The sequence below is a fragment of the Amblyraja radiata genome, chromosome 18 (assembly GCF_010909765.2).
Source record: "Amblyraja radiata isolate CabotCenter1 chromosome 18, sAmbRad1.1.pri, whole genome shotgun sequence".
Taxonomy (NCBI): Eukaryota; Metazoa; Chordata; class Chondrichthyes; order Rajiformes; family Rajidae; genus Amblyraja; species Amblyraja radiata.
In genome coordinates this window covers 23,484,155-23,499,805 of record NC_045973.1, presented here as the reverse complement: position 1 = coordinate 23,499,805, position 15,651 = coordinate 23,484,155, and the positions used below count along the sequence as shown (strand labels likewise).

General features: G+C 46.3%; 1 protein-coding gene across 1 annotated transcript in view; it reads right to left on the bottom strand.

Moving 5' to 3' along the window:
* Positions 1-10,751, bottom strand: part of cdhr4 (cadherin related family member 4) — a 33,412-nt gene extending 22,661 nt beyond the window's left edge. Inside the window, exons 1-5 of the mRNA XM_033037353.1 lie at positions 10,502-10,751; positions 8,937-9,047; positions 8,009-8,112; positions 3,150-3,280; positions 753-850 (exon numbers count right to left, since the gene is read on the bottom strand). Coding sequence (XP_032893244.1) covers positions 753-850; positions 3,150-3,280; positions 8,009-8,112; positions 8,937-9,047; positions 10,502-10,657 — 600 coding nt within the window. The 5' untranslated portion in view covers positions 10,658-10,751. The remainder of the gene's footprint in view (positions 1-752; positions 851-3,149; positions 3,281-8,008; positions 8,113-8,936; positions 9,048-10,501) is intronic.
* Between the last annotated feature and the right edge of the window lie 4,900 nt (positions 10,752-15,651).

Here is a 15,651-nt window from a genome sequence, read left to right as displayed (position 1 = left end):
ATACCCAGAGTAGTAACTCAGGAGGACATAGGGAGAACGTGCAAACTCCACACAGACAACACAAATGTGGTGTTCATAATAATTCTAATTTTCAAACATGAATTGAAAATATAATTGTATGTATACATTTGTAGAGAAGGGGAATGGCTTTTTTCCAATAACTAACTTGGAAACTCCGGTCTGACTGCAGTCTGAACACGAAATGCAAACTTACTGGAAATACTCAGCAGGTCAAACAGCACCTATGGCTGGAGAAACAGAGCCAGTGTGTGTAACAGGTTGATAATGGAGAAGTTAGAGATAAACAGGCTGAAAATATGGTGCCATATAACATAGAAACAGGCCCCTCAGCCCAACTTGCCATGCCGACCAAGATGCCCATCAATGCTAGTGCTATTTGCCCATGTTTGACCTATATTGCTCAAAGATGCAGAGTACGGATTTGGAAGAAAACGTGAGAGTGGTGCAGTCAGAGAGATTAAATGACGAGGAGATTATCCAGCATAAAGAAAGAGAGTGGATGTGAAGAGGTGCTCTGCTCAGTCCGAAACATGTGAGCAGAATCATTCTTAAACACTGCAAAAGGAAAATATTCGGAATTCCAGCATCTTGCATTTTTGCATTTGTGCTGAACTGGCTGAACTTTATAAATTTAGCATCTGAAATTGCAAATATCTATCCTTTCATGACAGAAGCAGACAACTGGGACAAATAAAACTCCTTGCTGATTGGGTGCCAACCCCCTGTGATACCACATCAGTGGGAGGGTGGCTGTAGTTATCCCCCTCGCCTCTGGGAGGGGCTGCTGAGCTGCCTACTGAGAGCCCACGTTGTCTCTTGGTGCCATCTGCTGGAAGGGAAGAGGGAAATTTCAACTGAACAACAAGGAAAAGTGACCTTCATTTTTGGCTTACCACTATTAAATTTTCTCCAGCATTTTTGTCTACCTTTTATTCCTAATGTAATTTAATAGTGTTAAGCCAAAATTGTCCTTGTTGTTCAGCGGGGGAGGCAGCATCTATGGAGCGAAGGGATGGTGACGTTTTGGGTCGAGACCGTTCTTCAGACTGATGTGGGGTGGGGGGATGGGGGGTGGGGGGTGGGGGGGTGGAGAAGAAGAAAGGAAGAGGCGGAGACAACATAGGAATACAAGAGTATTTTATCTCTTTGTAAAACTTTTGTTCATGAGCCGTGCAATGTCAGCCCACACCTCATTCACATAAACAGCAAGTTAAATCACATTCTTAGAACAATTGCCTGCGCTCACAATGCTCCCCTCTTGCCATTCTTAGTTCATTTACATAGGTACATAGGCAATAGGTGCAGGAGTAGGCCATTCGGCCCTCCGAGCCAGCACCGCCATTCAATGTGATCATGGCTGATCATCCACAATCAGAACCCTGTTCCTGCCTTCTCCCTTAAACCCATTTTGTCTGATTACTGACCCTTCTGGAATATAAACTTGTTTTATTTAACCCATAAATACTATTCATAATTTTAAACAACCTCTCTCAAATCGCTACCTTGATCTCACTTCCACTTCGACCAAATCTGATCTTACCTTTTCTCCATTTCCATCTCTGAGCATAGGTCAGCTACCTAGAACCATTATAAGCCCTCTGCATCCCTATCTCAACTCGGATCTGCTATCTTTTGGCATTACTATCTTTCGCAGGACTTTGCCTGGAATAGAGGAAATCAGTTATGAGGCGAAGTCAAACAGGTTGCACTTGTTTTCCCTGAAGCAAAGGAGGCCTGATAGATTATGAGAGACATCGATAGGTAGACAGTCAGAATCTTTTTCCCATGGTATAGGGGTATCAAAAACAAGAGGGCATAGATTTAAAGTGACGGGAAGAAGTTTTAAAAGAGCATTTGAGAGGAACTTGCTTTTACATAGAATGGTTGATATTTTGAATGTGCTGCGAATTGCGATGATAGAATCAGATATAATCACTATGTTCAAGACAGACTCTAAATAGGCAAGGTGTAGGTGGATATAGTTCTAATGTGGGCAAATGAGATTAGTATAGACGAGCTAAAAGGTGAACGTAGACATAGTGGGCTGAAGGGCCTGTTTCTGTGCTGTACGACTGTGACGTTATAGCTGCATTTCCCTGTGATAGAATGATGGACAGCAGAATGCAGTAGGGCAGTGTGACCTGGGTATTGTCAGATAAGGCACCCAGGTTAGAAGGCAGGTATGCAACTCCCCACCCCCTCCCCCTTCTACACCACCACCTCCTTCCTCTTTACTGAGTATAAGGATCAGGAAGCTTTACAGCATTTTGATTAGACCACATTTGGAGTATTGTATGCAACGCTGGTTGGCCCATTCCAGGAAGGATATGGAGGCTTTGGAGAGGGTGCAGAAAAGATTTACTTGAATGCCTCCTAGATTAGAGGGTGCTAGCTATAAGAAAAGATTGGACCTTGGATTGCTTTCTCTGGAGCATTGGAGGGTGAGGAGAGACCTGATAGAAGTATATAAAATTATGAGATAGGCAGAACCTTTTCGTCAGAGCTTTTTACATAGGGTGCAAATGTCAAATACCATTCATTTTTAAGCAGAGAGTAGTAGGTGTTTGGAACGTGCTGCCAGGGGTGGTGGTGGAAGCACATATGAAAATGGAGTTTAAGAGGCTTTTAGATATGCATATGAACATGCTGGGAACAGAAGGATATGGATCACATGCAGGCAAAGGAAAATTAGTTTAACTTGATATCATGCTTGACAGACACTATGGGCCGAAGGGCCTGTCTCTGTGCTTGCCTGTTCGATGTTCCAAAAACACAGTAGCTGGTCGCAGACTCCCAGATACGGGATTCCATTCATTCCACCCCCAGGATAGGAGGACTTGGAGGGGGGTGGAGGGAGGGGAGGGGATGTGCAGGATGTTGGTGGATGGACGTGGGGAATATTTGCACAGGTGACCGAGCTTATGGACCCCATCAGTCACTAAACCAGGTACTGCCCCAAACCCAGCTTCGTCACACATTAACAGGAGCAGTCAAACTCCAGGTAACATTCCCACATCTAATCGCTCGTCCCCCCTTCCCCCTCCCCCACCTCCCCCCTTCCCCCACCCACCCACCACCTACTATCCCTCCCACTGCACCAGGGTGGGGGGGGGTTATCAGAGACTTGCCTTCACCTATCTTGAAGGAGGGGTGAAAGGTTGCCAGGTGATAGTGCACCTTCTCTCCATTAGCACTGACCTTGGTCACATAGAATTCTGGCCCTTGGTTCTCCGGAATGCTGACAGTGCGTGGGACTGACCTGCAAGAGAGGGTGCATTAGCAGGGCAGAGGGAGCGTAGTGTGGACCGGGTGGAGGTAATACAGCGACTAGGCATCTGCATCTCAACCCCAGCCATGAAACAAGAGATTGGTGTGTAAAATTAGAGCAAATGGTATTGAGGTAGGGTATTGACATGGATAGAGAACTGGTTGAGAGACAGAAAGCAAAGAGTAGGAATTAACGGGTCCTTTTCAGAATGACAGGCAGTTACTAGTGGGGTGTCACAAGACTCGGTACTGGGACCCCAGTTATTTACAATATATATTAACGATTTAGATGAAGGAATTAAATGTGACATCTCCAAGTTTGTGAATGACACAAAGCTGGGTGGCAGTGTGGGCTGCGATGAGGATGCTATGAGGCTGCAGGGTGACTTGGATAGGTTGGGTGAGTGATCCGATGCATGGCAGATGCAGTATAATGAGGATATCCACTTTGGTGGCAAGAACAGGAAGGCAGATTATTATCTGAATGGTATCAGATTAGGAAAAGGGGAGGTGCAACGAGACCTGAGTGTACTTGTACATCAGAAAGTAAGTATGCAGTACAGCAGGCAGTGAAGAAAGCTAATGGCATGTTGGCCTTCATTGCGAGAGGATTTGAGTTTAGAAGCAAGGAGGTCCTACTGCTGTTGTACAGGGCCCTGGTGAGACCACATCTGGAGTATTGTGTGCAATTTTAGTCTCCTAATTTGAGGAAGGAAATTATTGCTATTGAGGGAGTGCAGTGTAGGATTACCAGGTTAATTCCCGGGATGGCAGGACTGACATATGATGAAAGAATGGGTCAACTGGACTTGTATTCACTGGAATATAGAAAGATGAGAGGGGATCTAATAGAAACATATAAAATTCTTAAGGGATTGGACAGGCTTGATGCAGAAGACAGTTGGAGGCCAATTCACTGGATGTTTTCAAGAGAGAGTTAGATTTAGTTCTTAGGGCTAAAAGAATCAAGGGATATGGGGAAAAAGCAGGAACAGGGTACTGATTTTAGATAATCAGCCACAATCATATTGAATGTCGGTGCTGGCTCGAAGGGCCGAATGGCCTACTCCTGCACCTATTTTTCTATGTTTCTATGGGAACTCTTCGAGAACAACTTTCCAACTGTCAGTGGTCTCAAGATTTAAAAAAAGGAGAGTTGCTGGAGGAACTCAAAAGGTAAGGCAGCATCTGTGGAGAGAAATGGCCAATTAACATTTTGCATTGGGACCCTACACCTGTAAAGAAAGTAGAGAGGAAGTGTAAAGAGGTGGGGGAGAGGTGGCAAGAGCTAGCAAGTGATAGAAGAAAGTGAAGAATGGAACTGAATGAGGAGGGATGGTGGCATATAGGAACAACAGAGAGAGGGAGGGGTGTGTGGGGGGAGGGGTGTGGGGGGAGGGGTGTGTGTGGGAGGGGTGTGTGTGGGGGAGGGGTGTGTGGGGGAGGGGTGTGTGGGGGGAGGGGTGTGTGGGGAGGGGTGTGTGGGGGGAGGGGTGTGTGGGGGGAGGGGTGTGTGGGGGGAGGGGTGTGTGGGGGGAGGGGTGTGTGGGGGAGGGGTGTGTGGGGGGAGGGGTGTGTGGGGGGAGGGGTGTGTGGGTGATAGGCAGATGGGGGAATTAAATCATGTGATACGGAATCAGGGATAGTTGGGAAGAAGTGTGTGCTTGAGAGGACCAGGATGGATAGAAGAGAGAAAGGGACAGAGAGGGTTTAGGTTACTTGAAATTGGAGAGCTCAATGTTCATGCTACCTGGGCGGAATGCAAGGTGCTGCTCCTCTAGCTTGAAATTGGCCTAATTCTGGCACAGGAGGAGGCCGAGGGTAGACATGTTGATGTGGGAATGGAATGGAATGAAGCAACCGGATGATTCAAATGGCCATAGTGGACAGAGTGCAGGTGCTTGGCGAAGCGCTCACCTCACCTGCATTTGGTCTCCACGATGCAGAGACCAGTGGTCACACCAACTCAGACTGGGCAGCAAGTGACCATTGCCCACTGAACTGCAGCTGGTGAGCTCTGGGAGACGACCAGGCATGCCAGTCTGCTCCTTCACCTCACACATCACGAGGCAGTGAAGGAGGGGTGCAGGGGGAGTAGCAGGGAGGAAGAGAGTGAAGTCAATCATCACATGATGACTCTTTTACCCCTGTCACTTCCTGTTCCTCCCTGCGGCACCAGTTCACTCACACAAGAGGTCAGCCATCAACGGTCACCAGCAGCTGAGATTGAAGTTGTAGGTGGACACGTGTACAGAGGCTGTGATTATTAGAACAAGCCCTGCTTCCACAGGCCGGTTCCCCTCCAGCAACTCTCAGCCGATCCTCCCCTGAATGCCACCCCTTCCTGGGGACTTTCTCCCCAGGATAGGTATTCTGTTTGTCCAGATAGTGAGTGACAGAGGCTAAAGGCACCTTGAAGGGCAGAGAGGGAATTCTTAGGGGCGTAACTAAGTCCCCATGGGGGGCGGCAGGGTGAGAGTTATAGAGTTGTATGCAGACCACACAGCATGGAGTAATGGAGGGAGCCTACACGTGCCTAAACACACACAAGCCCAAAGGGTGCAAGGAATAATCAACACTAGAACGTTTACACACGCATACTCTTTCTGTGATCATACATCCCTATTCTCTTCAATGAACATACACATAACAACTCCATTGTATGTGAAAACACACATGCACAATCATACACACACATCCAACTCTCTCACATATAATAACATATAACATATAACAATTACAGCACGGAAACAGGCCATCTTGACCCTTCTAGTCCGTGCCGAACACATAATCTCCCCTAGTCCCATATACCTGCGCTCAGACCATAACCCTCCATTCCTTTCCCATCCATATAACTATCCAATTTATTTTTAAATGATAAAAACGAACCTGCCTCCACCACCTTCACTGGAAGCTCATTCCACACAGCTACCACTCTCTGAGTAAAGAAGTTCCCCCTCATGTTACCCCTAAACTTCAGTCCCTTAATTCTCAAGTCATGTCCCCTTGTTTGAATCTTCCCTACTCTCAGTGGGAAAAGCTTTTCCACGTCAACTCTGTCTATCCCTCTCATCATTTTAAAAACCTCTATCAAGTCCCCCCTTAACCTTCTGCGCTCCAAAGAATAAAGCCCTAACTTGTTCAACATTTCTCTGTAACTTAGTTGCTGAAACCCAGGCAACATTCTAGTAAATCGCCTCTGTACTCTCTCTATTTTGTTGACATCCTTCCTATAATTAGGCGACCAAAATTGTACACCATACTCCAAAATTGGCCTCACCAATGCCTTGTACAATTTTAACATTACATCCCAACTTCTATACTCAATGCTCTGATTTATAAAGGCCAGCACACCAAAAGCTTTCTTTACCACCCTATCTACATGAGATTCCACTTTCAGGGAACTGTGCACAGTTATTCCCAGATCCCTCTGTTCACCTACATTCTTCAATTCCCTACCATTTACCATGTACGTCCTATTTTGATTTGTCCTGCCAAGATGTAGCACCTCACACTTATCAGCATTAAACTCCATCTGCCATCTTTCAGCCCACTCTTCCAACTGGCATAAATCTCTCTGTAGACTTTGAAACTCTACTTCATTACCCGCAACCCCACCTATCTTAGTATCATCTGCATACTTACTAATCCAATTTACCACACCAACGTCCAGATCATTGATGTACATGACAAACAACAGTGGACCCAACACAGATCCCTGTGGCACCCCACTCGTCACTGGCCTCCAACCTGACAAACAACCATCCACCATTACTCTCTGGCATCTCCCATTCAGCCACTGTTGAATCCATCTTGCTACTCCACCATTAATACCCAACCATTGAACCTTCTTAACCAACCTTCCATGAGGAACCTTGTCAAAGGCCTTACTGAAGTCCATATACACAACATCCACTGCTTTACCCTCATCAATTTCCCGAGTAACATCTTCAAAAAATTCAAGAAGATTAGTTAAACATGACCTTCCAGGCACAAATCCATGTTGGACATCTGAACAGTGTCTCACACAGAGTCTCACACATAAACACACCTCACTCTTTCTCAGGCACATGCACACACACCCATGTACTCTCACACGTCCACACTATCCCACATGAATACACACTCTTAGTGTTTCTCTCATATACACATCTTTACCATCCTCCCTCACACACACATAAATACACCCCCACCCCTATTTTTTTCTCTCTCTTTCTCTCTCCCTCATGCACACGCATCGCCCTACTCCTTTCAAACACATATGAACAAATGTGAGTAGATGGAGGGAATGCTGATAGAAGGAAGGGGACACTGTAGTGGAGGGATTTTATGAGAGAAGACAAGAGACAGATCAGTAGCTTGGTGCATAAATCTGCAGTCCTAATGGGCATCATTCCCGTGATGTTCACTCAAATCGCAATAAAACTGACCATTGTTCCCTCAGAAGCTGGGACCCAGCCGGGTGTTGAGCAGGCTGCTCCAGTTCTAGGACATTGACTGACCACAACAATGCCTGGAAGTGCAACCAGAAAGCTACTAAATAAATCTCATCACATCGCTCAGTAAGTGTTGTAGGTGGGTAATAGTGGGGTGGGGTAAGTGGTGGGAGACGAAGGGGTTAGGGTAATGGATGAAAGACACAATGGATGGGTTAGTGCGTGGAGGTGCAGTGTGGCAGGTGGTACGATAAGTGGGTGGGAGACATAGTGATCACACTTACGTGAAGACTGGAGGCCAGTGACGGACTGGAGTCACAACAATGGTCACCACCCCTGTACAAACAGTTACTGTGTTCTCAGTGACTGCGATGTAGAGTTTGAAGTTCTATTAAATACAGAGCAAAGCCAGACTTAGATAAAACCTATGACCAACCATTCAAACCTTCTGGGGCAGCACAGGAGCATGGGGAGTATCTCACAGGGTTCCCATATCTCCTTCATGTGGAAACCCAGGCAGTTCTCCGTCAAGAGGAGGAGTTGTAATAACAGCAGGGTCGCTTTGACTACATCACCAGGACACTCACAATGGGAACCAGGCCCTTCCGGGCATCTTGCAGCATGTCTCAGGATCCCCAGGAAACTGGCATTGGGAGATGAGATCTCCAGAGGTTTCACAATAGGAGACAGAATCTCCACAATTCTCGTATGAGGAGCTTGGATGTCTACAAGTTTTGCACTGGGAACTCGAATCCACAAGAGTCTCACACTGGGAGATGGGATCACCACGAATCTTGTGTTGGGAGTTGGGATCACCAGCGATCTCACACTGGGAGATGGTGTCTCCAGGAATGTCACCCTGGGAGAGAGCATCACCAGGAGTCTCATACTGGGTGCTGCGATCTCCAGGACTAACACAGGGAGGCATAATCTCCAGTAGTCTCATATTGGGAAATAGTATCTCCAAGATTCTCATACTGGGATATGGGAACTCCAGGAGTCTCACACTAAGAGCTATAATCTCCATGGATTTCCCACTCAGTCCCTACAGATTCTACACTTTCCCCTGCCCAGACTTTGTTGTGAGCAGTTCTAGAGTGGGCAGAGCAGGTATGGTATGCTTGTCATCACCTTCAGATGGTAAAATGTTGCTGTGCAGATTTTTGCTATTTCCACCCCCCATTAACCAGAATGCCGACAGATGGATTTTACCCTTTCCATGTTATGTCGTCCAAAGCCATCAAGTGGCACGTTGATGCTGCCCGACCAATCCACACTGAAGAGGTCCCTCGCAGACAGAGGAATGGTGTCGGTAATGGCGTACTGCAATGAGAGCAATGAATGTGTGATGGCGTTAGTGTCGGATACACTGAACACATTCCTGTACCCGTACCTTCTGCTCGGTCTCACTACTCTGGTCCTTTCACCAGCTGAGCTGTGGTTACTGGTGCTCTCTAGCTGGAGGTCTAGAGCTTCAGCCTCTGATCCCATGCCAGGATTCGCACAACGTCCTGGCCAATGCGCCGGCACTAAGGAGCGTGCAGCACTGTCCAATGCCCCCTCTACTGAGGTGCATGAACCCACTGATTCCCACCCTTCCTCGCAGTTAATGGGAATCATCCCTGTGACTCAGTGGGGTGGAGGGCTGGCGTTCTCCTGGATCCCTGCACAGGAGCTCATGTGGCATTGCTGAACTGGAGAGTCGGCTATAAAATGAGCAATTAGCTACTGGCTTCCAAGCAACACATCATCTAATGCTTCGGTTCTCACTTGACCAATCAATCGTTGGGGCCCAGTGAATAGCAGCAATAATGTTTCCTTGTCATCTGATTGTGCAATCCATATTTGGAAAATAGATTCACTGATTAACTTTGTTGGTGAGTTCACACCCAGGAATCTCCTCCAGCACCATCACACTGGCCTAAAGGCAAGGAACCCTGGTTTCCACTCTCAGGCCAAGCTTGAATGTTTCATGTAGGCACAAGGAACTGCAGAAGCTGGTTTACAAAACAAAAGACGCAAAGTGCTGGAATAAGCAGGTCAGGCAGCATCTTTGAAGAACATGGATAGGAGATGTTGGTTATTGACTTAAGAAAGCAAGGCTTAAACACAACCCTGTCCTCATCAATGGAGAAACTGTAGCGATGTTCCAAGCCTTCAAGTTCCTTGGCAGCCTAACTAGGTCCCTTCACACTTATGCGGTGATCAAGAAAGGTTTAGGTTTATTATTGTCAAGTGTACCAAGGTAACGTGAAAATCTTTAATAAGATCACAAGTGGTGAACACAACTTAACCCTTCAAAGGCCCATCACTTCATTCCAACCAATCCATCTTCAGGAAAGCTGTAAGCACTATCAAGGAAATCTGTCACCCTGGCCATTCCCTATTCTCTCTTCTACGGCCTGGGAGAAGATACAGAAGGTTGAAAGCCTAGATGTCCAGACTTAAGATCAGCTTCTTCCCCACCGTTATCAGACTCCTGACCCAATCACCGCTTTCACACGCCCTTCCTGGCGGTGCTGCCACATATTCTTATTCATAATTCTGGTTTTGGTTAGTCTTTTTGCACTTTAGTTTTTTTTTTGCATTACCTTTGATTGCACTCTAATCTTTGCAATATTCTTCTGTTTTGCATTTGTCATGATATTTATTGTTACATCTATCATTATCATGAATACTGTGTACTCAAAGCTTCATGCAAACAAGGAATTTTATTGCATCCTGATGTACATGAAAATAAACTAATCTGAAAATGAATCTGCCACACATAATCTTACCGTGAAGTTCTCTGAGAAGGTTGGTGCTGTGACAATTGTGTAGATTTTGGAGAGAGGGACCGCTGTTTCCAGCACGTTAACTGTGGCTCCTGTCAGAATCGAGACATTTATTACGTGAGGTTTTGTAAGACTTAACAAGACCCAAAGGCCCAACATTAACCAATGTTTCTTTGCCCAGTCCGTAGGATTTTGGAAAACGGCATCCAATGTAAGCTAAACAGGGGAATACTCTCCCTCTCACACCAGTAACCCCACCCCCGACCTGCGAACACACATGCTCACACCAGTAACCGTCCCACCCTGACCTGGAAACACACTCCCCCCACATCAGTAACCAACTACTCCCCACTGACCCTGGGAACACACTTCCCCTGCACCAGTAACCTCTCCATACCCTGACCTGGAAACACAGTCCCCCACACATCTGTAACCACCCACTCTCCCCTGACCCTGGAAACTCAATCCCCCTGAACCAGTAATCTCCTGACCTGGGAACAGACAATTCCCACACCAGTAACATCCCCATGACTGGGAAACACACACGCGTCACAGCAGTAATCCCACTCTGATCTGGGAACACACTCCCCCACACATAACTCACCCCCCTCCAACCTGGGAACACACTCCCCACCCACCCAGCCACACTAGTAACAGGTCACAAACTTGGAACACACTCCCCCCACACTAGTCACAATGTGCTGTTCACTAATTGAACTAGAACTGAAAGTTTGGAAAGAAACATCACCTCCTGGGCTCTGTAACTGTACACCACACCTCACGTCGTGGACATCTAACACGTACAGCCGGAGTTGCTCCTTCAGACTGTTCGTATTGTAGGCAGTGATTGAAATGGTGAGCACATACATCGGAGTCTTTTCATGATCCAATGAGGCATGATTGTTCAGGAATATCTAAAAATGTTTTGGAGAAAGTGTCAGTGGATGAGGTGTAAGAACTACTCCTACAGGAGGCCTGGTGCCTGCCTCCTGGCAGCTTCTGATGTCTGCCCACATCAATGGCACCCCTTCCACAGACTAACAGATCAGATCAGATCTGCTGTTATACTCCTTCATGTTGCACCCTCTCAGTGGTGGGACCCTGTCTCCCAGCCACTGCCACCCAATGGGGCTCTTGGGCACCTGGTCCTGCTGGGGAGATTTCCAGTGCAAGTACTTAATTGTAAACTTGGAGTACTAACTGCTTCAACTTATTGTTGTTGCATTTTTTAGCATAAACTTTGCTGGTCAAATACTTGGGTATGATGCAGGTAGTAAAACAAACTCATAAAGACTCAAAAGCATCTGTGCATTAGCAAATAGACCTCTACAGGCAGAGCTAGAAGTGGAACATTGTGGTGAAGGTGCTAGATCTGTGGAACAATAATGTAATGGGAACCATATCATATCGTAGAGTCAGGAAGCATAAAAACAAGCCCTTCAGCACTGTCACTTCATGCTGACCTCAAACATGCTTTAACATTCATCACATTTTATTTTCCTCATATTCCCAACTACACACTCCAGATTCTCCCACTCACCTACACACTGGGGGCAATTTACAGTGGCCAACAAACCTAAGTACCCTTTGGGTTCTTGGAGAAAACCCAAACACCCAGAGGAAACTAACACGGTCACAGAGGGAACGTGCAAACACCACACAGATGGCACTGGAGGTCACAATTGGACCCAGGTCACTGCAGTTGTGAGACAGCAGCACGACCAGCTGTGCCACTGTTGTGATCTATGTGTTGGAATGTTGTGCATTTCATATATCCATCACCCCCATTGCCCAACACCCCTGCCCAGTTTCCGACTAAGAGTTACATTTTTCCCACAGTGATTCTGCGATCAGGGGGAAAGAAGGAGTATACCTCTGCTCTGAAATAGATTCCATCATTTGTTTCACGGGTCTTCCTCCAAATTATCTGAAAGAATTCGCTTTTCGGTACAGAAGAGATGGTAATTTGAGCAATGAGAGAGTTGTACACAATTATCCGGAACTCAGAAATCCTGGTTCCTGGAGGACTGTTCTCTGGGACAGCAGCAGTGCTATCGAAATTGTCCACGACTGCAGGGCAAGGGAAGGAAAGATAGGATTATAGTCTCACAAAGAAAACCATGAGATTTTTACACCTCACTCAGTGGTTGCATTCTCGTCCCTCACTCTAATGACCTCTCAGAAGCCATGCATTAAAATCTGGTTGAGACCGTGCAGCAGTGCCAAGAGGATACGCAGTTGGAGATGCTGTCTGTTGAAGGAGATGTTAAGCTGAGTCCCTGTCTGCTCTACTTTGAGGCAGAGCAGGGTATTCTCTCCAGTGTCCTACCCAATATTTATCCCGTAACCAACAACACAAATAGAATCATCATCATTTGCTGTTTGTGGCAGCATACTATGTACACATTGCCTCACGTTTTACACACCTCAGTGATTCTTTGCCTTGTTGATGTGCAGCCATGACAGAGAATACCCTCCTCCCACAGCAGCCTGCAGCTTCCTCCTCTTCCCAACCCCCTCTCCCTGCTCCATTACTCCAGCTACAAATTCACAGCCGTTTAAAGTTGAAAAATTATTTCCAGAGACTTACTAATTTGTCCACCGACACGAATATCACCTGGAAAATTAACAAGAAAGGTATTTGATGATTAGTTAATACTGATGTCTCAAATGTAGCATGCAACAAAGTCGATTCTCAGATGGTTGGAGAATTTAAACCCTTCCATTTCTTTTAAACAACAAATATTCTGTGCATTCTTTTGAAACATTTTATTTACAGAAACATACTAATTTGTCCGTTGGCTCCAAAATCACCTGGAATAAAAATAATATGAAATGTATTTGATTAAATATCTGAATAATACAAATGTCCTAAACATAGAATGCAACAAGGCAGATTCTAGGAAGTAGTTGGAGAATTTAAACCCGTTCATCTTTTTCAAGTGTTAGATATTCTTTACATTATTTTGAAATAATATATTAGAGGGTGGTACAGATGCACACACACACTCACTCATATCCACACATACACCTACCCACTCACTCACTGTATAGGCACTGTTTCAATGTGGATATACACAAGCTCACAACTGCTTGTATGCACAGGTACTCACACGCATTTAGTTTTCCAGTCATGCCCACATACTGTGGCCCACATGCCTGCTCCAAGATGAGGCTCCTCTTCTTTCTGTATTCTCCCTCCGACACCACCGTATGCAGACCAACCCGCACCCGATTGTGTTCCTAAACCTCGTTACTCTTCCCCTCCACGTCATCTCCAGGTCTAACTTCCCAACGGGCTTTCTTCAAACTATCCCCTCCTGAACAATCATCTTCTGCTTGCTGTACAGAATGGAATGTGTGCATGACCCAGCAACACGGCGGGTGGAGAGCTCCCTCATACGGTCAGAGACCTGGATTCAATCCTAATTTCCAGAGCTGTCTGTATGGAGTTTGTACATTCTCCCTGTGACCGTGTGGGTTTTCTCTGGGTGTTCTGGTTCCCCCACATGCTTATTTTTAGATTGAAGATAGACACAAAAAGCTGGAGTAACTCAGCAGGACAGGCAGCATCTCTGGAGAGAAGGAACGGGAGACGTTTCGAGTCGAGAACCTTCTTCAGACTGACTATTGTCGTGAGTGCGTTTGAGCGGGTTTTGTGTGTCTGTGCATGTGTGAATGAATGTTGTGTGAGTGTGTTAATGAGTGTGTGAAGGTGTGTTTGTGAGTGTGTGTAAGTGTGAGGATGATTTTGTGTGTGAGTGAGAGTATTGGAATGAGTGCATGAGTGTGTACGTGTGAGTAAATATGTTTCAGTGTATGTGAGTGAGTGCGAGGGGTGTGCATGTGTATGTGAGTGAATGTGTGTAAGGATTGAGTGTATATGAGTGAATGAGTGTGAGGAGGTGTGAGTGAATGTGTGAGTCAATGTGTGAGGGTATATAAATGTGAGTGTAAGTGTGTAAGGAAGTGAGTGTGTCTATAAATGAGTATATGAGCAAATGTGTATGGGTGTGAGTGCTGGAGTGTGAGTGAGCGAGTGCGTGAGTGATTTAGTGAGTGAGTGAGTGAGCTGTGTCTTTGGCACTGTATCTGCTCCTACACTATTGTGAGCGTGGGAGAATCAAATGGGTGTGGGAAATAGTAGGGGCTACATTAAATAAATGGGCAATGGAATTTCTCTGAGAGCTGGCATAGACTTAATTGGCTGAACGGCCTCCTTTCATGTCATAGGAGAATGCAAAAGGTGCAAGAAATATGATAAATGGCTGTTATTCCCAGAGAGGCCCTTCTCATCTGCAGGGGTCTTTAACATGGGACAAGCTGTAGATCAAACTGTCCCAGTCCCAACCCATCTCATTGAGACCAGCCTGTTCCAGACCCAGCCTGTCCCAACCTCAGCCTGTCCTAATCACAGTTGTCCCCAACCAGCCTTTCCCAATCCCAGCCTGTCCCAATCCCAGCCTATTCCAATCTCAGCCCGTCTTAATCATAGGTTATTCCAATCACAGTCTGTCTCAGTGAGACCAGTTTGTCCCAGTTCCAGACTGTCCAACTGACTCCAGCCTGCCCCTGTGATGTTAGAAAGACTGACAGAGACTCTATGTTGATACTCACGCTCAAAGACAACAACAGTGAGCAGCAGTCCCAGGCAAGAGAGGGCAGCCATCATCCAGACCCCTAGGAACGGCAATGGGTTATCCAGTAATCCCAGCTCCCACTTTGTGGCAGTTCACCTCCCACTGCTTTTCAAGTACGGCCGCGTTACCAGGTGTAACAGCACTAAACAAAACTGGCCAACCAACACAAGCCACTGTAATCTTCCCCTTGCACTCATCAATCAGTGTCTAACTTCACTCCAATTCTCTGCCAGGCTTTTTGCCCATTTCACTTCAAACAACCAATCAGCACCTTTCTGACCCTCCTTTCATTCGAATAACCAGGTGTGTCCTCACTACATAACAGCACAGAATCCACAACAAATCACAAGCACAAGCGCAAAGGCTTGCAATGCAGGATGAATGAATCAAATCCACGCCAGGGGAGCTCCCTGCCTTGATCCCACAATTCTATTCCTTTCAGGTTGCCATATTTCCTCATGATATAGTAAGAGCCATTTGGCTCATTGAGTCGAGGTTGGCTCATGAAGGATT